General features: G+C 40.2%; 1 protein-coding gene across 11 annotated transcripts in view; it reads left to right on the top strand.

The window, feature by feature from the left end:
• NCKAP5 (NCK associated protein 5) overlaps nucleotides 1-26634 on the top strand; it is a 652533-nt gene that overhangs the window by 304273 nt on the left and 321626 nt on the right. For all 11 annotated transcript variants that reach the window (XM_075933271.1, XM_075933270.1, XM_025178765.2 and 8 more), the window contains one exon: nucleotides 13300-13433. In XM_075933271.1, the coding sequence (XP_075789386.1) occupies nucleotides 13300-13433 (134 nt within the window). The remainder of the gene's footprint in view (nucleotides 1-13299; nucleotides 13434-26634) is intronic.

Here is a 26634-nt window from a genome sequence, read left to right as displayed (position 1 = left end):
CAACACTTAGCACTTATAGTCAGTTTCAGCAGTGGCTGACTTGGGGACGCTTGGGGCAGAGCAGCTGGGGTGCTGCCGGGTTAGTCCAGTAGCCCGTGTCCTCCGCGGCTTTGCTCCACTTCTCCCTGGTCTGCTGGGGGGGGGCGCAGCTAGTGCGCTCCCCCCCAGCAGACCAGGCTTTTCTCGCCGCGGAGGACGCGGGTGGCAGGACTGCGTCCTCCGTGGGGAGAAAAGCCGCTCCGCGTCTCCCTGGTCTGCTGGGGGGGCCCCCCAGCAGACCAGGGAGATGCGGGGCAAAGCCGCGGAGGACACAAGCCCCCCCCAGCAGACGAGACGCGGAGCAGCTTTTCTCGCTGCGGAGGACGCGGGCGGCGGGACTGCAGTGCTCTAGGCAGTCCCGCCGCCCGCATCCTCCGGGGCGAGAAAAGTCCCGTTCATATGTAGGGATCCGACATAAGTCGGATCCACGTAACTTGGGGACTGCCTGTAATAAAGCAGTACTACAAAATACTTTTTGACCATTCAAATGGTTTAGGACTCTCTGGATTTTCCTGATGTATATTGAGGAGCCAGAATATTGTTCTTTAGAACTTTTGCCTTTTTAGAATAAAGAGCTTAAGGCAAGACCGAAGGCATCAGTCACCGGTAATGCTGTTTTTATTCTCACGCTCTGCTTTCTGTGCTGTAATTGTAGATCCTGCTGTTCTGGAGCTTTAATGGGAATGGATTGTGGGAGAGATTATGACATTAAGAAATAATTGGAAAAAGTTAAGAACAAGAACTAGAGTGAATCAAGAAGTTCTCATCTTGAGCTTCAGTAGCATAGAATTATTGAATTGGAAGGAACATTGAGAGGTCATCAAGTGCAGTCCCCTGCACTCATGGCAGGATCTAGCACGGTAGCATAAATAATATCTATCAGATACAGGTCTATTTCTCTTTCACTGCAAAGCAACCACACAAAATTAAAGTCTAATGTTTAAAGATGTATAGCTCTATATAATATGTTACTCCCTGATTTCCAACAAAAAACTCCTGAATAACTAGCCTACAGCTTCACACTGATATAAATAGATCTATAACTTCAGCACTGGAAAAGCTTAAAAAATGCTACCAACATTAGCAGTACAATTTAAAACAATAATAATGAACAAAGCATATTAATCACTGATGTCGGTAAGTTCACGATTCAACAGTTGCCTAATTTAATAGTCTTGTTACTGGAAAATTACTCAGATGTAAGCAGCTTGTAAAAATTGTAATAAGTACAAAAACCAAAGCACATCTTTTTGAATTCATTGGGGGTATTAGGTTTTTATGCTGTCAAAGTCCACTACCAGGAAAGCTGCAATATGCTGCATAGTTGTTTGTCAGTGCCTGGGTTTATTTTCGTAAAGAAGTATTGATTACAGAATGAGAAACATTTAGTTTAACAGCAATCAATGAAGAACAGACAAAGGACATTTTGAAGTCTGTATCATTTTAAATTTAAACTAAAATACAAAGCTCACAGTAACTTATGATTAAATAAAAGTGATATATATTTTCTAAGGTCACAATGTTTGCCCCCCATTATTTATGAGACATATACACTGATCAGTGTGCTTAATACAGTGAGAATATATACAATTACTGCTATTATTCAAGCAGTGTGAATATTGATTTTTTTTTGGTTCCGTGGCTGAAACTAATGAACACAAAATACTTTTTTGTCTTGGCAAAATACCAAACCAAAACACTCCCTACTCCCACCAAAAATATGGTTAAACAAAATGTTTCATTTAACTTGAAAATAAACATTTTATTTAGTTTTCAGCCTGTTTAAATGTTTTTTTTATGTTGTTACATGATTTTTTATTACAAACAAAGACATTTGGAAGCACTATAGTTAAACTGGTGGTAGAGGTAGTAGCAGCAGCTACTGCTTCCTTATACTCTATAGCCCTGTGGCTAATGCACTCAAGTGGGATGTGGGAAACCCACCTTCAAGTTATCACTCTGCCTGATTTACATCTATCACATTGTGGGTGAATGTCCTTGCCACTATTCTGGGGTAATTCTCTCTCAGGCTTTCCTGTGGAAGCTGTTCCACATTTTTTTATAAAGTGCTGTCAGGGCTGTTCCCCACTCTGGCACTCCGAGTGCAGAAGATAGGGGCCCACGAGAGGTCTTAAATACCTTGCCTCTATAGGCTCTGCTTACAAAAACTCCCCAGAGTCACAGATTTACTGACCTTGGGGGGTAGCTGCCACCACCAAATGAAACAAACCCCTTTCCTCTTGAACCCAGGAAGAAAGCACTTGGACTTCCTTCACTATTACTACCCCAAGCTCCTCTGCCTCAAGAGAGCTTGGAAAAAGAAAAAGGAAAACAAACTGTATCTTTGATAGCTGACCTCTCAGACTAGGCAGAAACACCCGAAGACAGACCTACTATTTCTTTCTAGGACCCAAGAATCAAATTATTGCCTTAAAAAAGATGATTTTGTTAATAAAACAAAAGATATACTTGATAAAGTGTACTTGGTTGCTAGGTGTTACGAGCAACTGAGTAAAACACATTAAAACACAGAGAACATCTCTGGATACACTCTTAGGGTATGTCTAGACTGTATCCCTCTGTTGGCAGAGGGATGCAGATTAGGCAGGTCAACATTGCAAATGAGGCAGGGATTTAAATATCCTGTGCCTAATTTGCATAAAAATGGCTGCCACGTTTTGCCGACACAGCACTTTGTCAGCAAAAAGTGGCAGTCTAGAGGGGGATCTGTCAAGAAAGCCTTTTTCAACATATCCCTTATGCCTCCTGGATCAAAGAAGAAATGCCCTGATTGCAACTAAATACACACTTTCCCTTTATTTACTTACGATCCCTTCCTGGTTCAGTCCACTTCCATGCCCCAAATTCCTTGTAGGCATGGTAATTCTGATTACTACATGTTGCTCCCTTCAGTCCTTAACTTAGAAGTCATACAAAGGAAGAGCAGACCAGGTATCTATATCCAATTCAAATTTCAGCACTGTATCCTATTGGTTCTTCTGACCCTCTGCTAACACCCTTGAGTTTAACCCTTAATCACTGAGTGCTGGCCAGCACTTCTATCCATCACAAGTGTTCTAATAGTTATTGGAGCAGGAGATTGGAATCAGGGTGTTGGGACCTCATCCCAGGTGTGTAGGACAGGTGTAGGAGCAGATCTTTTGTTCTATCATGGAAGACTGCCTTCATAATTTATATCTGCTTCACATCTATTTTTTAACTTAACTCTTGCGTTTTTCTCCAATATAAACATGCCCCCTCGTGATCCTTCTTCCAATATATTCTGTAGTCTAAATTGTCCAAACAAGATCTACATTTCTACATACACAAATTTATTTGCAAATTCCTTGCTATGTATTTGTGTAACTCTATCACTTCTGCATATATATCATTTACACAGGCAAATGTTCCCCATGCAAACCTAGCAGCACAATTGACTACAGACTTTCTTTGGACATGTACATTTTATCATTTTCATGTACAAGTGATATTGCACAAAGTTGTATGTTCAGTGATTTGAACACGCATTCTTGTGTGTACATTTGCAAATTTGACCCAGGACATTAAAAAGTAGTCATGAATTGAATAGTCATGTAACTATATCAAATTTCAGCAGTTAAATGACTATTTGATAGCTCTGGGGGCAGGAGGGCAGTCAATGTGCTCCTGGCTCCACTTCTGGGGAGCCCTCTGCAACTCTGTGCTGCTGCCTCTGTATCAGAACATAAGAACGGCCGTACTGGGTCAGACCAAAGGTCCATCTCGCCCAGTAGCCTGTCTGCCGACAGTGGCCAGCACCAGGTGAGGGTGGACCGAAGACAAAGATCAGAGATTTGTCTCCTGCCATCCTTCTCCAGCCTCTGACAAACAGAGGCCAGGGACACCACTTCTGTCCCCTGGCTAATAGCCTTTTATGGATCTAACCTCCATGAAATTATCTAGCTTCTCTTTAAATTCTGTTATAGTCCTAGCCTTCACAGCTTCCTCTGGCAAGGAGTTCCACAGGCTGACTACACGCTGTGTGAAGAAGAATTTTCTTTTATTAGTTCTAAACCTGCTACCCATTAATTTCATTTGGTGTCCTCTAGTTCTTCTATTATGGGAACTAATAAATAACTTTTCTTTATCTGCCCTCTCCACGCCACTCATGATTTTATATACCTCTATCATAACCCCCCTCAGTCTCCTCTTTTCTAAATTGAAAAGTCCCAGTCACTTTAACCTCTCTTCATATGGGACCCGTTCCAAACCCCTAATCATTTTAGTTGCCCTTTTCTGAACCCTTTCCAAGGCCAAAATATCTTTTTTGAGGTGAGGAGACCACATCTGTACACAGTATTCAAGATGTGGGCGTACCATAATTTTATACAGGGGCAGTAAGATATTCGGTGTCTTGTTTTCTATCCCTTTCTTAATAATTCCTAGCATCCTATTTGCCTTTTTGACCACCGCTGCACACTGTGTGGAACTTTTCAGAGAACTATCCACGATAACGCCAAGATCTCTTTCCTGATTTGTCATAGCCAAATTAGCCCCCATCGTACTGTATGTATAGTTGGGGTTATTTTTCCCGATGTGCATTACTTTACACTTATCCACATTAAATTTCATTTGCCATTTTGTTGCCCAATCACTCAGTTTGGTGAGATCCTTTTGGAGTCTCTCACAGTCTGCTTCTGTCTTGACTATCCTAAACAGTGGTATCATCTGCAAACTTTACCACCTCACTGCTTATCCCTTTCTCCAGATCATTTATGAATAAATTAAAAAGGATTGGTCCCAGGACTGACCCTTGGGGGACACCACTAGTTACCCCTCTCCATTCTGAAAATTTACCATTTATTCCTGAGCTTTGTTTCTTGTCTTTTAACCAGTTCGCAATCCAAGAAAGGACCTTCCCTCTTATCCCATGGCCATGTAATTTACACAAGAGCCTTTGGTGAGGGACCTTGTCAAAGGCTTTCTGAAAATCTAAGTATACTATATCTACTGTATCCCCTTTGTCTGCATGTTTGTTAACCCCTTCAAACAACTCTAATAGATTAGTAAGACATGATTTCCCTTTACCATGTTGCCTTTTGTCCAACAAATTATGTTCTTCTACATGCCTCACAACTTTATTCTTTACTATTGTTTCGACTAATTTGCCCGGTACTGAAGTTAGACTTACTGGTCTGTAATTGCCAGGATCGCCTCTAGAGCCCTTTTAAAATATTGGTGTCATGTTGGCTACATTCTAGTCATTAGATACGGAAGCCGATTTAAAGGATAGGTTACAAACCACAGATAATAGTTAAGCAATTTCCCATTTGAGTTCTTTTAGAACCCTTGGATGAATGCCATCCGGTCCCGGAGATTTGTTAAGTTTTTCTATTTGTTCCAAAAGCTCCTCTAATGACACTTCAGTCTGGGACAGTTCCTCAGATTCATTACCCACAAAGGACGGTGCAGATTTGGGAATCTTCCTAACATCCTCAGCCGTGAAGACAGAAGCAAAAAAATCATTTCGTTTATCCGCAATGGCTTTATCATCCTTGATTGCTCCTTTCATATCTCGATTGTCTAGGGGACCCACAGGTTTTTTAGCGGGCTTCCTGCTCTTAATGTACTTAAAAAACATTTTGTTATTTCTTTTTGAGTTTTTGGCTAGCTGTTCCTCAAAATCTTTTTTTGCTTTTCTTATTACATTTTTACACTTGATTTGACAGTGTTTATGTTCCTTTCTATTTATCTCACTGGGATTGGACTTCCACTTCTTACAAGATGCATTTTTGTCCCTCGCTGCTTCTTTTACATGGTGGTTAAGCCACGGTGACTCTTTTTTAGGTCTCTTGCTATGTTTTTTAATTTGGGCTATACATTTAAGTTGGGCCTCTATTATGGTGTCTTTAAAAAGTTTCCATGCAGCTTGCAGGGATTTGGCTCTAGTCACTGGCCTTTTAATATCTGTTACACAAAAATGAGGCGGTTAGTTAAATTCCCCTTTTTGAAATTAAATGCTAGAGTGCTGGAGTGCTGAGGTGTTCTTTCCACCACAGGAATATTAAATGTTATTTTATTATGGTCACTATTCCCAAGTGGTCCTGTAACGGTTATCTCCTGGACCTGATTCTGCGCTCCATTCAGGTCTAAATCGAGAATTGCCTCTCCCCTTGTGGGCTCCTGTACCAGCTGCTCCAAGAAGCAGTCATTTAATCCATTGAGGAATTTTTTCTCTGCTTCTCCTCCTGAGGTGACATGTATCCAGTCAATATGGGGATAATTAAAATCCCCCATTATTATAGAGTTCTTTATTTTGGTAGCCTGTCTAATCTCTCTCAGCATTTCAATGTCACTATCGCTGTCTTGGTCAGGTGGTCAGTAATATATCCCTAGTACTAATTTCTTGTTATTGGAGCATGGAATTACTATCCATAGCGATTCTATTGAACATGTTGATTCATTTAATATTTTTATTTCAGTTGATTCTACATTATCTTTCACATACAGTGCCACTCCGCCACCACCTGGCCTGCTCTATTCTTTCGATATATTTTATGTATGATTGCGTCCCACAGATTTTCCTCATTCCACCAGGTTTCAGTGATGCCTATTATGTCAATCTCCTCCTTTAATACTAGGTACTCTAGTTCACCCATCTTATTAGTCAGACTCCTAGCATTTGTGTAGAAGCACTTTACAAATTTGCCACTGCTTATTTGTCTGCCCTTCCCTGATGCATTGGATTCTTTTATATGCGGTTGTTTGTCTGCTCTGGCCCATGGTTTGTCCTCTCCCCTCCTGTCCTTTTCCCATCCTCTCTTTCTGACTACAGCTTAGAGAATCTCTATCAATGGATTCTCCTCTAAGAGAAGTCTCCATCCGATTTACGTGCTTCTCCACACCAATCGGCTTTCCCCCATCTCTTAGTTTAAAAACTGCTCTACGGCCTTTTTAATGTTTAGTGCCAGCAGTCTGGTTCCACCCTGGTTTAGGTGGAGCCCATCCCTCCTGTATAGGCTCCCCCTCTCCCAAAAGTGTCCCAAGTTCCTAATAAATCCAAACCCCTCTTCCCTACACCATTGTCTCATCCACGCATTGAGACTCTGAAGCTCTGCCTGCCTACCTGGCCCTGCGCGTGGAACTGGAAACATTTCCGAGAATGCCACCATAGAGGTCCTGGCAGCAGGGCAGGGTGGCAGGCAGAAGCTGGTCCATGAGGGGTGCTAGTTTAAAAAGCAGCTCCCTATGAAGACCATCTCCCACCAGCAGCCCTGTGCTGCTTCTGATATAGAGGCAGCAGTGTAGGGTGGAAGCAGCCTCTGTCTGGGGGGGGGGGGGGTAGAGGGAGAGAGGAGGAGGTCTGAGATCTTCGCGGACAGATGCTGTTCTGGCATGGAGCAGCCCCTGTTCATGGGGAGCTTGGACACCTGCCACCCCCCCCCCCCCGCACTCCTTTCTTCTATAGAGACAGCAGCGTGGGATGGGAGGGGAAGGCAGCTTCACAGCGCCAGAGCCTGGGGTGAGCTAGCTTAAAAGCAGGCTCCTTTCCAGCACTGGCCTCTGTAGGAGGAAGCAAGGGGGAGGAGGGGAGGGAGGCGGGTCCTCAGCTGTGTTCCCTCTGAGTTGCACAGCAGCACAGCTTCACAGGTGATTAATCAGCCCTGCTCAATCAGGAGTCCTGATCCTCTGACTGCATGGGGCTGGTTAATCACCTGTGCAGCTGTGCTACCCCACTGCTTAGAGAGAACATTGGTCCCTGGAGCCAGCATGTGCGGAGAGCTGGCTTTTCTCCACATATATCAACTCCCACCTGCCCCCCTCACTCTCTGTGCTGCTGTCTCTCTATCAGAGGCAGCAGCGTGAGAGTGGAGGGGAGCAGGCAGATTGGGCTTTCGTGGGGAGTTGGCTTAATACAGAGGCAGTGGGGGAGGGGGAGACATGCATGTAGTCGACAAGATGAACTGAAAACCCAGGCTTATCAGTTAATCGTGTAGTCATCTACCCACTGATTTCCCTATTGAAAAGATTTTACTAAATCAAGAATCTTAACATTCACTCTTCATTCTGAATCCTCTGGTTGGTAGGGTATTATGATCCTAACCACTAATCAGGCAACATTTTTAGTATGGCATGGTTATTATGGAAAATTGCTAAATGCATAACTGCAGAATTTTTCTACTATCCACGGATTGAATATATACTACTATAGACAATTCTTAATTAAAAATAGCAATGTCTTCAAAAAATCTTTTTATGTACAAATAGTTTTGAGAGCATTATCTTTTTGCTTGGGTTAAAACCACTAGAAAAGCATTTGCCAGAAAGCAGTATTAATTGCAAAGGAATTGTGGCCTTGTTATCAAAATCCTTAATAACGCATCAACAATTAAAATGAATTTGTCAGTAGCTTTATCAAACAACTTAACTTGTGGTTTAACACCTTGTGCTGGCTATTGCGGACATAATTATCCTTATGTTTTAGGACAATTAATAGTTACTATACAGGAAAAAGAGAAAATTCTTTTTGGGTCCAAAACCAGACTGAAAACCATAGAGGAGATTTTGCAAGTGGAAGCAGTGAAAGATGAGTCAGAACTCTTACTTCAGAAGCTTGTTGATGAGAAGCTAGAGATGGAGTAGTCATTGGCAAGCAGGTAGGTGAAGTGAGGATTATTTTTAAAGAGGGGGTGATAGCAGCATTCCTGAGTGCAGGGAAGAGGAACTCCCAATCATAGGGAGAATAATAGGAGGAGGAGACAGGGAAGCTACAATGGTAAGAGTTTGTGAAGATAACTTCATTGACAAGATAATCATAACCAGGGCTCAACAAATAATGCAATCTACTCGCTCGTGGCAACCCGGAAGAACCCGGGTTCGGGCATGTGCAGATCGCCAGACAGCGCAGCTGGTGAGTGGGGCTTGCCGCGGTTCGGCAAGCCCTGATCATAACAATGGTTTCATGGCATTTTAAAAAAATATAACTTGTGTTTCTATTTTCATTTTTCTTCCCATCAAACCTGTTGCATTCTTATATCCCCCTCGGCTAATTTTATACCCACTGTGGACCCTTATATGGTGAGTTCTATTTTGTTCATACCCCATCACTTTGCTCAGTAGTAAACTATATCAAGAGAGCTAAAACCACACTGATTTCTAGGTGATTCAGAAATGCTGAATTTATTTCAATCACAACCTCTCCATCTTGTACTAGCCTTTCTATGGGCTGAGTTTGCTTCTTCTGTCTCACTGTTTGGTTAGAATGAAAATATTGTCTTTATTTTAACAAGGTGAAATTAGTGTTGCTAAGGGACACTTTTAGTGTATGCTGCATGTAAGTGAATTATAGCCTGGGTTTTGCAGACTCCTCAACTGTGGGAGTTTCACAATCATTCTCTTATTTTTGTCTCCAGTGTCCTTTGTGTCTAAAATTTTGGATAAACATGATGCACACCCCCCCACCCACCACCAATAAAATAACTCTGACATTGCAAAGTCAAGCAGTCATAATTTAGGAAATGCCAGAATTAACATTGATAGTTCAACATTAGTTCAGCCCAGTTTCATGTATTCATTTATATAGTTTTGCCCAGTATCCCCTAGGGACTGTTCTCTAGTGTGCTTGAGATGAAAGAGGAAGTGTATCTGTGGGACACACCCACATATAAATGCCCAGTTGGAACAGTGCGAGGGGAGAACAGAGTGTGGGGATCACCCACAGAAGGAGACTCTACAGCTTCATGAAATCTGAACCTGACATTGGAAAAAGGCTAGATTACAGACCTATTCCCTAATAATAGCAGGAAGTACTGTACCTGGTTACAGTAAGTAACTACTCCATTTTCCGGAAAGGGACTGCATGGAGGACACTCAAGCAAGAACTATGATCTGACAACTGATGCTGCATTTTGGAAATTACACCATTCCCAAAATGCTGTACTCAGACTGCAGGTCACAGTACGCCGCATCAGAATTCAAATGACTCAGCATCAAATTGGAATTTTAGCACAAGATAACTTCTCCTGGGTAATCAAAAAGTAATGGGAAGGCAGAGCCAGTAGTAAAGTTGGACAAGAGACTGAACCATTCTGCATTGGTTTTTGGTTTTGTCTTCACTGCTGTCCTGAGTACACAGCCACATAACATGACCTGTGATCCACTTCAGCTTGGACTGCTGCTTTTGCAATTGCTTTGTGTGGCTATTTGAGAGGTTGGCATCAAATCAGGAGCCAGACCTGATCACCTTTTTACCATGGTCTCAGGGAGTTGGCTCCATTGTAGGGGCAAATTCTAAGGCCGCAGTCACCACATGGCAGGTACCGGGTCTGGCCCCGGCTGCCAGAGCAGGCTCCGGTCACTGCCACCATGCGGCCTTAGCTGCACCCCCAGCAACCCTCTACCATGCTGCCTCAGCCAGCCCCGGCCCGGAGCAGCCACTTGCCACACTACTCACCTTCCACCCAGAAGCTGAGTGCTGCTGTGTGGCTCTGCAAAGTAGGTGGGCTGGCGGAGAATTTTTTGTGTTCAGGCATGCACCTGAGCAGGGGCTATGGTCTACCCTGCAGGCTAAAGTCGAGTTAACTTCAGCTAGGTTAATTGTGTAGCTGAAGTCAAAGTACCTTAACTCAGCTTTTGGCACTGGTTATACAGCAGGAAGTCGAAGGAAGAACATTCTTCCTTCGACTTCCCTTACTCCTGGTGACAGGAGGGTTACAGAAGTCAGAGTAAGAAGCACGTTATTTCAAAATTATTTTGAAATAGTGGGCTTGCTGTGTGGACACATACTCTGTTCTTTTGAAATAAGCATGCAGTGTAGATATAGCCTAACTGTGCACATGCCTAGAATTGTTCTTCTAACTGTTGTTGCAGCATTTCTGTAAACAGTTCTAATAAAACTGTAGTTTAGTTTTAGAAACATGGAGTTCTTTTGTATTACAGTATTGCCCAGCATGTACAGTACTACCTGGAGTCCTGCTGCTGGAGTCAACTCCCTTAACTTTCCCTGACCAATGTGTTTTCTTGAGTTGAATGCACTTGTAGTCAGTTCTTGGCTTATCACAGGCAATTCTTGCCTTGTACAGGCATGATAGTTCAATCTCTCATCCGGTAATTCCTTTTCTGTGAGTCAGCCCCTATTTGGTTTTGGGGTTTTAAGGTCACGGATTAGGCAGCCAGACATTTCTCTTTCATTTCATTTTCCCAGCAGCCTTATGGCTCCACATCATCATCATCATCCTCTTTTTAAGCCCCTCTTCCTCGCTGGACATATGGCAAGGAAAGTACATCTGTAATTCATGGTATTGTCAAAAACATTCAGCATTGGCCAAGCTCTACTCTCAATGAAAGTTTTCCCATTTCCTTCAATAGGAACATTTAGGCAAATACTGAGCACTTTTGAAAATCCTGCTCAGTATTTTAAAGCAAGACCCATGTGCATATATTTAGGACATGTGTGGTGTTGAGCACTTTCAGTCCAATGCTGAGCACGCTCAACTCCCAGGGAAGTGAGATGAAAGCATGGTACTGTTCAGCATCATGGAGAATTAGGTTCTGTAGGAGAAGGACATTAACTGGATAATTTAATTAGAACAGTAATTTATTTTCCAAAAACAAATTTCTTACTTTGAGAATTTTCCATCTTTGACATTCTAGGTATGGCAAGCAAGACAGGAACTCTGTATTCTCTGCATAATTCCCCATATTTTTTCACAAGTGTACAGATATTTAAATCTTTGCCAGCCTTCCTTCATGGCATCTGCTTATTTATCACTGTCTTTAAGATTCCTTATCCACTTGGTAATGCTCATATTTTTAGTCCCTTGGTTACTGCTATTGTAAATTATTATCCAGTAAGATTTATAGCTGTGAGACTTGTACAAATAATTTCCCCTGTTTAATGGCTTAACAGTAAGAAACATTTGTTGTTTTGTAATTAAACCATATGTATAATTTCTTCATGTATTTTTTGCAGGAATGCCATAAAAATTAGGTCAGCAGGAGACCTACATCAGAATCTTCAACCAGCCACAAATTGCACCACACTATGTTTATAGTGATTTTCAAAGTATATAAACGGTGTATGTAATGTAATTTGATGATGCATTAGCTTTTTCATAACTGATACCTGAGCTCTCTCACTAGTAGAACATTGATCAATCGATCAGTTTATTCGCCTGTTTGATGTTGTCCCATTTACATGCTGAATCTCCTGGATAGCATATTAGCATGTGCATTTTTTTATGGTCCTAGTGGGTTTTGAAACTGCTTCTGCTTTTTTTTAAGCAAGTCATGCCTTTTCTTTAAAATAGGCATTTGAATTCACTAGTTTTTGGAACTGAGGTTTAGCTGCTAACTTGACATGTATTCCAGTGGTTCCCAACGCGGCGTCCGTGGGTGCCATGGTGCCCGCCAGGGCATTAATGTGTGCCCACCTACTAACCAGGGCCGGTCCGAGCCATTCTTGTGCGCCTGGCAGCCCCAAAAGGTTGGGGACCACTGATGTATTTAATCTGTACATGCTCTGTTTTGATTCCAAATCCCTTTACCTAAATATGTCTTGATAGCAGAAGTTGTTGTTATTAAACTTTTGAAACCTCTTTCTTTTTGGCTAGATACCTAGATTTTTAAAAGTAGATTCTTACCATTGAATTTTATAAAAATAAACTCTTCTGTATTGAGGTAAAGGGAAGTTTTGCCTTGGCTTAAAATAGAAGACAGAGAGCGAGACTTTTAATTTTAAAACTTTGTTCAATTCAGTGAGTCTGTGGGTCAAAGTAGAGCAGCTCAAAGTGATATGTGCATTTTACAGCAGTCTGGTACAGATTTGTGAACCTACCAAATCTGCCATCTCAATAGTAAATTACATTAATAAACTGAACACTCAAAACAAGTGGAAAAATTAGATATTTCTTTTATTCTTTTTTTGAGTGTTTGTGCATTTGGAATGTGGAAACAATGGAAAAATAAAAGTTCTTATTGCTTGAGATGTTTAACATACAAGTAGAACCTTAATCATATTGTAGGGAATATCTCTGTACTAGAAGGGGGAATCGATTAGATAACTTACTGAGTTATGTCTTTTCTATCTCTTAATGTATATTATTCTAATATAGCATTGATAGGCAAGAGAGTACTTTGATTAAATATCAGAATCACATGACTTTCTTGACATTATTATGACAGTTCACAAGTTTTGCCATTTTATCTTCAAAAGGAAGCTCCTTTATTTTTAAAATGTGGATACGTAAAACTAATATATGGCCTTTGGGATATATTTTTCAGCGCGAGAAGCTGATACTTGAGTTGGAGGAAGAAAGGCATTTGAGACTTGAGAGTGAAAAAAGGTTACGGGAGGTAACATTGGAGTCGGAGCGTAGCAGAGCTCAAATGCGTGGATTGCAGGAGCAGTTTTCGAGGTACGTTGTGTTTGTAATTTTTATTCACAATGTAGAAACAACATTTTGATACAAAATGCCAGAAACCCTCTAGACAGCATGAAAGGAAGAAAAACATCTTATATAATTAATTGGGATAAACCTATTAGGCTTCTGGGTAAATGATTTATACATCCTATAACTTTTGAGATTTATATATTTTGTAAAATTCCATAGGCTGGTGTAAATAAAATCTGTGGGAATGTAATTACTAGCTATTATACTTCCCTATTATTCTTCCAGAAGTTCACATTATTTCTTAAAAAATGCGTGTCATGGTCAAATCAAGGTAACATTTCATCCCATGGAGTGACAAAGAAAAAACACTGCGCCTGTCATTGTTATCCTTTATCGCCAATTAAAAAATGCTTTTTAAAATCATTTAATAAAATGTGATAATTTCTTCTGAGCCATTGTCACATATAAAACACCCTAAAGGGCACAGACTATTTCCCTGTTGCAACATAATTTAGGCCAGTGTTAATTAAACTGTGTTCCGTGGCACACCGGTCTGCGAGGCAGTTGGAGGTGTGCCGCGGAGGACAACAGAATTCAAAATGGCTGCCCTTAAAGGGGCAAGTGACTTTTTTTTCTCAATAACTTTCACCTAACCCTTTCCCCCCGCCTCAATAACTTGGTGCTCCTCATTTTAAAAAAAAGTTATTGTTTGATGTTCCTCAGTCTTAAAGTTTAGGAAACACTGCTTTAGGCCCATTTCTGTATTGACTTTAACAGAATACTGTGCTGGGGTAGGAGTCCACCAATGTAGATATTAACTGTTTCTCTCATGGTTAAAAAGAATTGTGAAACATTCAGTGGCTTTTTGTACAGCATCTACTTGAATGGAATCTTGGTCCATGACTGCCATAATAAAAATAAATAATACAATTATAGATGGCCAGTATTTTAGAAATGCTATGAAAATATATTTCTGTTGTTGTCAAAAGTTGATGGAAACTTTTCATGAAAAAATTTGAAAGTGGATCACATCTTTTTGTGAGGTTCTAGCATAGTGTTTGCTCCCTTGAGATGAGTCCCATTGAATAATTCACAATATTTTAAATCCATCCACTGAACATAGTTGGTTGGATTTTTTTCTCTGTTACAATTTAATCTTAGTTTCTGGAAAAGTGCTTAAGCTCCTAATTGCAAAGCAACAGTTTTGTTTAACTTAAATCTTCCTGAATTATGTAAAAGAATCCAGTACTACTGGCACGTATTATGTCTTTCTGCTATAAATATTTAACTGGATGTTGTCACTGAAATTTCCAATGTTTCATGCACAAATCTTTTTAGCATTCCTGTAAAAATGTTTGACTAAATCTCCAATAGCTCAGTAAATAACTACCTCTGCTATTAATGGAAATCCCTATTTGTATGGCAAATTAATCTATGTCTTTCATTCCCATTTCTTTTCACAGTTCACTCTACAGCAAGTGTCTTAAAACTGACTTAGTTAAACCGGTGCAAAACGGTGTGTGGGCACAGTTATATTGGTTTAAAAATGGTTAGATGTGCTTGCTCCTATACATTTTCTAGGGCAAGATAAACCAATATACATATGTATCAAATTGCTGTAAGAGGTTTGTACCAGTTTAACTAAAACATAGCTTTTGTTAAAATAGTAAAATGCTCCTTTTGTTAAACTAGTATGAATATTGGTGAAATCTCTTGCTTCATTTTAGTCAACAGCAAAACTCATACTGATTTCCATGGGTCAGGATTTTATCACTTGTGGGTAGATCAGATTTTTGAATGACAACATTACATTGATTCAAACTCCATTTCCATTTGGAGTAACCAGGAAGGCTAAAAACTTCCCCCTTTTTTAGTGAAACTTTCCTTTTTTAGTGAAACTTTTCATTCTGCAGAAGATTATGGTGCTCACAGATTATGGCACACACATCATATACTTTTATCTCTGGACATGTGCATTTTTCAATCCCTATGTTAGAAAATAGTAAGACCAGTGCTGGTGAAATCCTGTGCCCCAGGGCAGTAGCATACTATGCAGATAAATGCAATGTTACTATTAGGTCATGATGTAGCATGCATTTAAAATATTCAGAACACCACAGAAAAACACTTTAATCTTTATATTGCAGTTGTGTACAATGGTTCTTGTGTCGTCTTACAAAGTATAACTGGGTATATGTGCTATACTTTTACCTTCAATTTAATTGAAGTATGTTGCTTGTTCATGACAATTTGATTCCCTGAGACTTAATTGGTCTGGCTAACCATATAGGTATTATTAGAGTGCATAAAAAAGAACAAGCCTTCAGGTTTCTATCAGAGTTAGGTAAGAGTCATCCAGGATAGGGGTACTCATTGTATTTAACATTTGGTTTCCTTTTTCCATTTTATAGCAACGGCATTTCTGATCTATTGGCAGGTTGCTATATAGTATGATCCCATTTCTTCTGTCTTTGCTTCCTTCCAGGGTTAGATACAATTTTTTGTTACTCCTTTTTGATTACACAGCTTTCATGATTGTTTGCAATTTGAGAAGATTTTTTTAATTCATTTCCTTATCTTTTGGATATTGGAATAGAAAGTGCCTCTCAATCTCTTCTTCACTGCTCTGGTTGGGCTGTGCTTTATGTGTGACAGTTTCAGCAACTTCTTGTAGCAATATGTACAGTGTCTCCCAAGAATAACCAAAATAGTATGTGTGATTTATAGTACAATTCCAGAAAGTGCTTTAAGTAGTAGACAGAATATAAATTGATCACAATGTCTTCTATACATCATCATATTATACCAAATGTTGCTTGGGTGTATAAAGTACATAGGAATCCATTCTAAGATTAAATGTTAAAGCAGTAATAGAAGTAGCTCTGTTTTAAGTTATTGTGATTATTATTAAGTCTACAAAAACAAGTTTAATAAAATACATAATTCTGTAGTGTATCTGAAAACATGAAGGAGTTGGTTCTTTGTTTACATCACACAAAATATTTCACCTTGAGATGCCTTGGTTGTAGAAATCTACATCTGTTGTTGAAAAACCACAGGAGTTAAAGAATGTATGCTTCTGAAAAAGTACATAATTTATTCAAGTTGGGGCTGTAGGAATCTGTCAAATTATGTATCTTATAATTCTCATTGGATTATTTCAGTATTCCTCTCACACTAATATTGATCATAGAGTTATATGTGTCCCTTCTAACAGATGGAACATGTCCATTACAAATCCAATAACACTTTGCATAAAATGACAGTATGTCTCTCTAGTGGGCGCAAACATGTATTCTTTAGCTTGCTTGTGGTGTTCTTGATTCTGTCTGTATTCTGTTTGGTGTTGTTGGTGATGTCCTATCAGCAGATCAGACCAGAATCGATAACTAACTCCCTACCACAGGGGATGAAGGGATACTTTGCACTTCTGTCAGAATTTAATCACATCAAACTAACCTAGAGATTGCAACCTGTTTACTCCCCAAAGAAGCTTTATTGCAGTGCACAACAATCCATCTATGGCACAGACTTGAATCTTGGGTGGAATGGCTTGGAGATTTATAAGCCTAGAGACACCTGTATAGCCTAATATGGTGGGGTCATTTTGTCTAATGTGCATTTAACACCAGTCAGGCCATTAATCTTATTTCAAAATCGTCTTTGGATGTTAAAATGTAAATACTGCTCATGGAGGCGAGGCTGTAAATTTGCTTCCCCTTCTCCATTTATCATTAACCTAAGATTAGAGTCTTTCCGTCAATAGATTACCAAATAGCAAAAACTGTTTTAAGTATACATTTCCAATGGAGTCTCATGAACATAATAGCAATAAAAGGAAGGACTTTTCCTCTGAATTTAAACCATCAGATTTCTGATTTATTGCAATCTCCTGTCCTTTAGTGTACTTGAACTGAACCTCCATGGCTTCCTTGCATCTTTAGGGAAGGAGTAGTACTATCATAAAGGCATATTTGTAAAGGTCTTACCTTTTCCAAAACTAACATGACTGATATGATTAAGTTAGTAGCAAGACTAGGATATATAAACAATCCAGAGATTGTTTATATATCCTAAACCCTGCATTATAGCTCTGTTACCATTTTAGTTTTCTGAAATACTATTTCCAATAGACTTTTCCCTCTTGCGACTACTGTGGAGACAAAGGTGACACACACACACACACACACACACACCCTTCAAAGTTTATACAATTTTCCTCCTTTAGGGTATGTCTACACTACAGCATTTTGTTGGAAAAACATCAGTTTTTCTGGCAAAACCTGAGAAATGTCCACACTGCAATCGCGTTCTTTCGAAAGTAAATTGAAAGAACAGAGGGGTTTTTTTCCAATGTGTGGACGGGGAAGAGGGAGTTCTTTTGCAAGAAGAGGAAAGAGAAAGAAGCACAGGTGCCCTGGTGGCCATTCCACCCATAGTAGTCATAGCTTACATGCAAGGTAGTGTCCATTCAGTGTAGATGCTATCTTTTGAAAAAGCAGAGAGCTTTTTCGATGCACTTTTGCAGTGTGGATGCTCTCTTTCGGAATAAGTTTTTTCAGAAGATCTCCTGTGGAAAAGCTTCTTCCAAAAGAAGCCTGCAGTCTAGACATAGCCTTAGAGAGGATGTGGCCATTCTTGTTTTCAGTGGGTCCTCACATTTCCATGCCAAATGCATCTGTAGGTTAAACCTGTGAAGCAGCAAGATACTTTAGCTGGTACTTAGGCACAGTTGGATTAACATTACTAAACCTCCAATTCCAAGGGAGAGTCAGCTTTGACCAAACTGCCCTTTTGGAGCAGGATTATTGAAAAATTGGGACGTGGGGAAAATTGGCATCATTCCTTATTTCATTTTTTTCAATTGGGCACTGTGTTACTGAGTTAGATGGGGCAAGCAGTAGGTATGATATTTCTTGATTTAACTAAGGCTTTTGACACAATTTCACATGACACTCTCATCAGCAAACTAGGTAAATGTGAAATTACTGTAAGCTGGCTACACAACTGGTTGAAAGACAATATTCAAAGAATAGCTATTATTGGTTCACTGTGAATGTGAGAGGACATATGTAGGGGAGTCCCCAAAAGATCAGTTTTGAGTCTGATACTAGTCAATAGCTTCATTTAATGACTTGAATAATGAAACTGGCTGGGTTTGCAAGCACTCGAGGGAGAGGAATAGAATTCAAAATGACGTTGACAAAGTGGAAACTGGTCTGAATTCAACAAGATTAAATTCTGTGAAGACAAGTGTAAAGTGTGTAACTTTGGAAGGTAAAATCAAACACACAACTACAAAATAAGGAATAACTGGTGAGCTGATAGTACTATTGAAAAGGATCTCTAGGTTATAGTGGATCACAAATTGAATATGAATAAACAGTGATGCACTTGTAAAAAAAAAAAACTAATAGCCTTCTTTGGTGTCATATATAACCCATGAAAGGAAATTAGCCCACTTCACTTGGCTAGAGCATTGTGTCTAGTTGTGGTCACCACACTTTAGGATAGGTGTGTACAAAATAAAGAGAGTCCAGAGAAGAGCAACAAAAATGATGAAAAGGTTAAACTTGAGAAAAAAAGACTGAGGAGGATCGAATAACAGTGTTCAAATATATTAAGAGTTATAAAGAGGCTAGTGATTCATTGTCCTCTATTTCTGCAGAAAAGGATAGAATGTAGGAAAAGAACTAACAGGACTCAAGTTTCTGAGCTTCCGGGCATAGTGTGAAGTCCGTCTGCTTACTGGGGCTTTGGCTGCAGTGTGTGTGTGTGTGTGTGTGTGTGTGTGTGTGTGTGTGTGTGTGTGTGTGTGTACACGCGCGCACATGTCTGCTTAGAGCTGAGCGTGAGGTTTGTGTTAGTTTTAGTTTATACTGGTCAGTTGAATAATTTTAGTTTATACTGGTCAGATAATATTGTTCTTATTTATATACATGTGCACATGGATAATGTGATGGATATACTTAAATAATAGAACATAAGAGTAACCAGTGTCAGATGCTTCAAAGAAAATTAAAAGGATAGGGCAATTATTGAGTGATCTATCCCGTATCACATCCAGGCCCAGCATCTGGCAGGCAGAGGTTTAGGGGCACTCAGAGTATAGAGTTGCTTCTCTGACCATCTTGGCTAATAGCTGTTCATGCATCTAGCCTCCATTTCTTTGTTTCAGTTTTCCTTTTGACCTTCATAACATCCACTGGCAAGGAGTTCTGCAGACTGACTATGCCTTGTGTGATGATCTACTTCCTATTTGTTTTAAACTTGCTGCCTATTAATTAAATTAAAAAAAATGAAAGTCAGGAGGAGGTGGTGCAAATATGATTGGACACCACCACTACTGTGACTTACCTAAATAAACAAAGATGAGACTGGAATGGTACATTGAATGCTAAGGAAGACCAAACAAGTTCTATTTTGGGCAGTCTGGACTTTACATCTTGGAGTCTTATGTGGCAGGAGAGAAGAATTATTTCTTAAGCAACTGTGGTCCAGACTCATAAGATAGAATTTTGATTTGTAGCATTTCAGTTCATGTGCTAGACTGAACCAGCCTTCTAGTTTTTGAGATATATTCTAATCAGGAAAAAAATCAAGAAAAAGGGCAGCTTTATATCCAGGTTAAATCTTATCAGTTTTTCCATTACAGATGTTAGTGTGGTTAGCATAAATTGTGTTTCTTTTGTAGTTTAAAAATAATTTCTTTATATTAAAACGTACTTGTGCCTAAGCACCATGAAGTGTTTTGTCTTAAAAAAAAAACCTCAGACTTTCTCATGAGGGTCTTTTTTCTCTTACGTTGCTGGGTTTCATCTATGCTGGTGGAAAGAGAGATCACATACTGTCATCATAAAAATATACCTCACTGTTGTCCCTCCTTAAAGTGACTATAGAATCAGTATACACTCCAAAATGGCGAGAGAAGGTATTCTGTGAATAGGAGTTCTAATTGGCTACATTCATATGACACCTTTTATTTTATATTACACTTGTAGAGAGCTCTGAATTGCTTAGCCTTAGGCATTATTAAGGATGCATGTATTTCCTGAACACCTGCAGGCTGCTGAGGCACTAATACTGCAGTAAGAGCCAAACCTGTCTCAATATTCTGACATACTTGTAAATAATGTGATTGCTGGTCTGCTGAATCTCTTATTTGCTGTGAATACTTCTTTTAAAGGATTCTGGGAAATGATTAATTTGTGTCTGCCATGGCAAAAATGGACTAATTTATTTATTCTGATGCCCTCAGTTTTACTTTTGTGCTTACGTACTAGCTATTTTGTAATTCTGTATATATCTCAACCACATATTTGCATTTCTGGCAGGCTCTATCTATAACATACCCATTGTCTTCTTTATATCAGAACACTACTGGCACAGAGATCTCTCAGGTCTCTTGGCTAACCTTACAATTTGATGGTTCTTTTCCTTTGTATAATTTAGTAACCTTTGAGTTAGTCTATGCTAATTTTGGCTACCCTTTCTTTGAGAACAAACAAAATTGTGCTTCAGTTATGTATGGGTTCTGAGTACATCAAAAGTACTGGAAAATTAAAGGTTTGGTATACTGTCCTTTTCATATATGCACAGAGCATACCCCTGTTTACGGGATATGGTGTTGAGACGTTATCCCTTCCAGAAAGCCTCCACAGCAGTTGGCTTCTGTCAGTTAGGAGAGAGAAGGATGGGAAAGGTAATTCTGGCTGATCTATTCTGAATGCTACACACATATAATAGATCCTGAGAGCAAACTGTTTCTATTTACAGTAGACAATGTGCTGAGACAGTCTTTGAGGCAGGTGAGCCGGGCGGTCGCCTGGGGCCACTAACAAAGCCGGTCTTAGGAGTGGGCTGCAACTGCATTTTGGCCCAACCGCATTCTGGCCCGACCTCCCAAACCTTCCCCCCCAGGTTTCCCTGGTTACTCCCTGACCCCTTTTTATCTTTTTGCTCAACAAATTTTCTCTGGTGTTCTTTTTTGTTTTTGCTTGACAAATTTTTGTCTGGTATTTTTTTTAAACCATCTGGCAACCCTACGGGTGAGCTGGGCGGCCACCCGGGGCCGCCAATTGGTGAGGATCAGCCCTGACAATGTGCAGTAACTTATGCTCTTTCACCATCTATGGTTGGTGCATTTTCTTTCCAAAATAGAATTCTGGATGATGCCAGGGAAACTCCAGACAGCATGCCTTGTGCAGTAGTTTTGCATTGCGGGTGGACAAGCAATAAGGGTTACTTTCCAGTGTCAAATGGCATTGTGGAAACAAGTTCTCCATGCACAATTAGTGAAGAGAGTGTAATTCTTCACCACTGCCACTGAACATTGAAAAAACTCCATGAGCTGAAATCTGCAATCCCTGCATGTCCCTATCAATGTTATTCTTAGCAAAAAAGAGTGGAGCCCTTCCACCGTGCTATGAAATGCTACACCAATCAAAATTCAAGGAATTTTGCAATTTATTTTGCACTTCAAAATAGCCACAATGTCAGAACTAATTTCATTTACTTTCCCTAATCACACATCAACTTTTCTTTACTCTTCTTAGTAAACTACCTTGAAAATCAGTGACAGAAAAGTGTTAACTAAGTATTTTGGGCCTCCACGAAAACATACACAATTTCCTTGACCCTTTATAGTCCCTGGCTGTGTCTACTTTGGCACCCCTTTCCGGAAAAGGGATGCTAATGTAGGCTTTGCAATAGGCAAATCCGCGGGGGATTTAAATATCCCCCGCGGCATTTGCATTAACATGGCTGCCGCTTTTTTCCGGCTTGGGGAAAAGCTGGAGAAAAGCGCCAGTCTAGACGTTATTCTCCGGAAAATAAAGCCTTTTCTGGAGGATTTCTTATTCCTACTTGAAAGGGGTACCAATGTAGACACAGCCCTTCAGTTTGAGATCATTGTACAGGAAGCATGACTTTCAGTCATAAGGATACACGTATGCTACTCACTATTTCTGTTTAGTTCTCATAGATATATTCTTAAAAACAGTATTTGTAATGAAGAAAATAAAAGAAATACTGACCATATTTCTTTCCAGTGGAATTTGTCATAGTTCAGTATCTCCCTTTAAATAAAGGATAAGTTAGCAACTGAAGTTGAGCTATGCAAGGTCCTGCATCAAGTGATATATGAGAGACTAAGCCTAGACTTATAGTTCATACCTAACTCAGTAGACTAGTCTCCCAACAATGATATTTATTAAAACAGGGAAGGCTATGCTCCAACCAGTGATACAGGGAACGGCAGGAGATTTCTGCAGCTATGGAACTGCGAAGTAGTATGTAGAGGTAAATATTTAAACAGAAATATACTGAAATCATGTCTCTGCTTTCCCTGTTTTCATCAGTTCATAGCCTCATACACTTTAAGGACAGAAGGGACCATCATGGTCTTCCAATCTGACATCCTGCAGATTGTACCCACCCCTAAGCTCTGGATGAGCTTCTGAATTCTCAAATCATGTTTTAAAGACTGCAAGTTGGAGACTCCATCTTTTACATTAGTTTAGTTTAAACTCGCAAGGGACCCATACTCCATGCTGCAGAGGAAGGTGAACCACCGTCAGGGGGTCTCTGTCAGTCTGACGCAGGGGGAAATTCTTCCCTCAAGGATGGTGCACAGTTCTTCCCTGAGCACGTGGACCTGATATCTGGGAAATAATTTTCTGTAGAAATTCAGAGTGCTCTCCATCTAGTGTCCCATCAACAACTGTTGGAGTTCTTAGCTGATTTCAGTCACACATCCACTACCTATCATTGTAGAAAGTAACATCATGCCATCCCTTCCATAAACTTATCAAGCTCAAGGTTTTTTCTCCCTCTGCTCCTCATGGAAGGCTGACCATTAGAAATCTTTGTCTAATTTCAAGCTTAAACTTATTGATGGCCTGTTTATATCAATTTGTTATGTCCACACTGGTGTTTAACTTAAATAACTCCCCTCCCTGGTATTTATATCTCCAATGTATTTGGAGAAAGCAATTATATCTTCCCTCAGCCTTCTTTTGGTTAGGCTAAACAAGCCAAGCTCTTTAAATCTCTTCTCCTAAGCTAGGTTTTTTATTCCTTGGATCATCCCAGTCATCTTTCTCTGCACCTGTTACAGTTTAAATTAATCTTTTTTAAATGTGGGAGACCAGAATTGCACGTGGTGTTCCAAATGAGGTCTTACTAGTGCATGGTATAATGATACAAACACTTTCTTGTCTCTACAAGAAATAGCTCACCAGATACGTCCTAGGACTGCATTAACCCTTTTCACTACTGTATCACATTGATGGCTCATAGTCTTCCTGTGATCAACCAGTACACACAATTTTTTCTCCTTCTCTCTCAATTCCAGCAAAAAATCTTAGAATCACAGAATACTAGAACTGGAAGGGACCTTGAGAGATCATCATGTCCAATCCCCTGCCCTCATGGCAGGACCAAGCACTGTCTAGATCATCCCTGATAGATGTCTGTCTAACCTGCTCTTAAATATCTCCAGTGAGGGAGATTCCACGTCTTGTTAGCCCCTAAATGCATCATCTTCTATTTTGCACTATTTAATTTACCGTATTTTCCGGCGTATAAGGCGACTGGGCGTATAAGATGATGCCGTATAAGACTACCCCCCCTTAAGAGGCCAACCGGCAGCGCCCCAGCGCCCCTCCGCCTCCCCGGCTTTGCTCCCGGTGTCCCTGGTCTGCTGGAGACGGTCCCCAGCAGACCAGAGGTGGAGCAGGGAGACGCGGAGCAGCTTTTCTCGCCCCGGAATACATGGGCGGCGGGACCGCGAGGTCCTGCAGTCTGTGTCCTCCGGGGCCAGAAAAGCCCCGGTGGATAAGACGACCCCCGATTTTTGGGGGATGTTTTTTAGCATAAAAAGTCGTCTTATACGCCGGAAAATACGGTAATCCCATTTCTATTATTTCTGTATCTTCATTCCCACTTTCCACCTTGTTACTGCCTCTAAACTTTTCATTAGCTTTATTAAAAATGTAGGCAAAATATTTGGTTAAGTGTTGGGCCATGCCTAGATTATCTTTAAACTCTACTCAATTCTCTGCAGTTAGCAGTAGGGATGTTAAATTTAGATTAATTGGCTAATTGATTAATCAATGCAGTATGCATTGACTATTTGATTAATCGATAAGGGCGCCTCCACCTTTGAAGTGCTGGGCTATTGCAATACTTCAAAGGCAAAAGCAGTCCCCAGCTGGCCCCATGCTCCCTGCAGTGTTTCATAGTGGCAGCTTCTGTTTGTATATTAGATGTATATGATTAGAAATTATGTTAGCAATGTGCTAAGACCCTAATTCAGCAAGGTCCTTATGCATGTGAGTTGTCTCGCTGAAGTCAATAAAGTTACTAGTGTGCGTGATATTAGTTTGGACTATGCTGAATTACATCACAGAATTGTAGTGACATTAACATGAAAGAAGAAGAAAAAAATACCGAAAATGAAATGGATGGAAAACTGAGTTGATAATAGTAATAGAATGAGGATACTAATCGTGTTATAGCCACACGGGTCCCAGAAAGAAGAACTCTGTGTGGTTTGAAAGCATCTGTCTCTCACTAAGAAAAGTTGGTTCAATATAAGAGTAAGACATGGGGTAGGGGTAAAGGCAGGAATGCAAAGGCCAGATTTTTCTGCTGGGAAAGAGGCAGAGTTGTTTAAGATTCCAGTGCAAGCTTGAGACTCGGGAGACCTAGGTTCTGTTCCGGAGTCTGCCGTTGACCTACTGCCTGACCAATGGCAAATCAAATCACTGCTTTGTGCCTCAATTTCCCCATCTATAAAAAGCAAGTTCTGACCTTGTTTGTGAAGTGTTTATGTAACTGACATGCCTACTGGGTGTAGTGTACTGTCCCATCTAGTGGCACCAAGACAACTTATAGGGAGAGTAATGAGTCTGCTCTACAGCTTTAGCTAACAGCCAGCTGGCATTTAGTTTATTTTCTAAGATCCAGAGGTCCCAGGTTCGATTCTACCTCTCAGCATTTCTGCCTGTCAGTATTACATTTTGAGATCTAATAATAAAAATTGCTCTATAAGAGCTGGGTGGTTATTACTAGCTAAAGATGTAAAATGCAGTAAGGGGAAAGAATTGTTAAGCAGCTAAAAAGGAAGAGAATAACAGGGACAATGTAGGTCTGCTACTTACCTATCCAGGAGAGCACATAACAGATTAGAGTGCTGAAATGCTTAATGGCTACTTTGCATCAGTCTTCCCTAAAAGGATGATTGTAATAGGTGGTTAATGCAAAAATAATTAACGAGGAAAGGATGAGGTCATAAGGCAGAATCTGGAAGGAATAGGTTAAAGAATACTGAGAATGAGATTCAAATCACTAAGGCTCAAAAGAGCTGGCTGAAGTAGTAGCAGTACCACTGGCAATTTTATGTGCAGGTTACATCGGAAGAGAGTGAGGTCCCAGAGGAGTGGAAAATAGCAAATGCAGTACCTGTTTTAGAAGGCAGAGAAATAAGACTCAGATTTACAGACCAGTAATTCTAACTTCAGTACCTGGTAAATTGTTAAAAATTGATAAAAGAGTTGATTTACAATTACCTAGAGGAAAACAGTAGATGAATAATAAGAGGCAATATGGATTTGACAAAAACAAATCATGCCAACTGACTTAGTCGCTTTGATAGGATAACAAGCTTAATGGATAAAGGAAATGAGGTGGGCTTAGTATATAGTGCTTTATTAATGAATTTGATACAGTTTCACTTTACATTTCCATGAAGAACCTGGGGACATGTGTAACTACTGCATAAGTAGATATGGACACTTGCAGCCATACTGTAGAGTATGTTTCATAAATTCAGTTAGAAAGAGGGTGAAGAATAATCTTGTCAACTCTGCTGGCGTTGCAACTCTGGAAGGGAATGCAAACACTGCAGAGTTTTGGAGGGTCAGAAACACTATGTTCTGAAGAAATGGGCTGAAATCCCTCCTATGGGGTGCAGCAAAAGCCAGTGTCAAATGCTTCACATAGGAAACAATATTTTTGCTTTCCTCAGCTCTGGCTAGGTTTCACACCTTTTGAGCATTACAGGTTCGAAAAGTCAGAGAAGTCCAAATGGTCTCTGGGAATGTGCTGCTGAAGTCCTCTACCTTTCAGAGCAACGTGAGTGCACCAGAATCAAGGTTACTTGCTTGCATCCATCATCTCCCTCACCGTGTAAATATTAACTTTTGTAACAAGGCCAGGGTTT

This window comes from Pelodiscus sinensis, chromosome 7 (genome assembly GCF_049634645.1).
Source record: "Pelodiscus sinensis isolate JC-2024 chromosome 7, ASM4963464v1, whole genome shotgun sequence".
Lineage (NCBI taxonomy): Eukaryota > Metazoa > Chordata > Testudines > Trionychidae > Pelodiscus > Pelodiscus sinensis.
The sequence above is the reverse complement of the archived record's forward strand: the minus strand, read 5'-3'. Positions and strand labels throughout refer to the sequence as shown.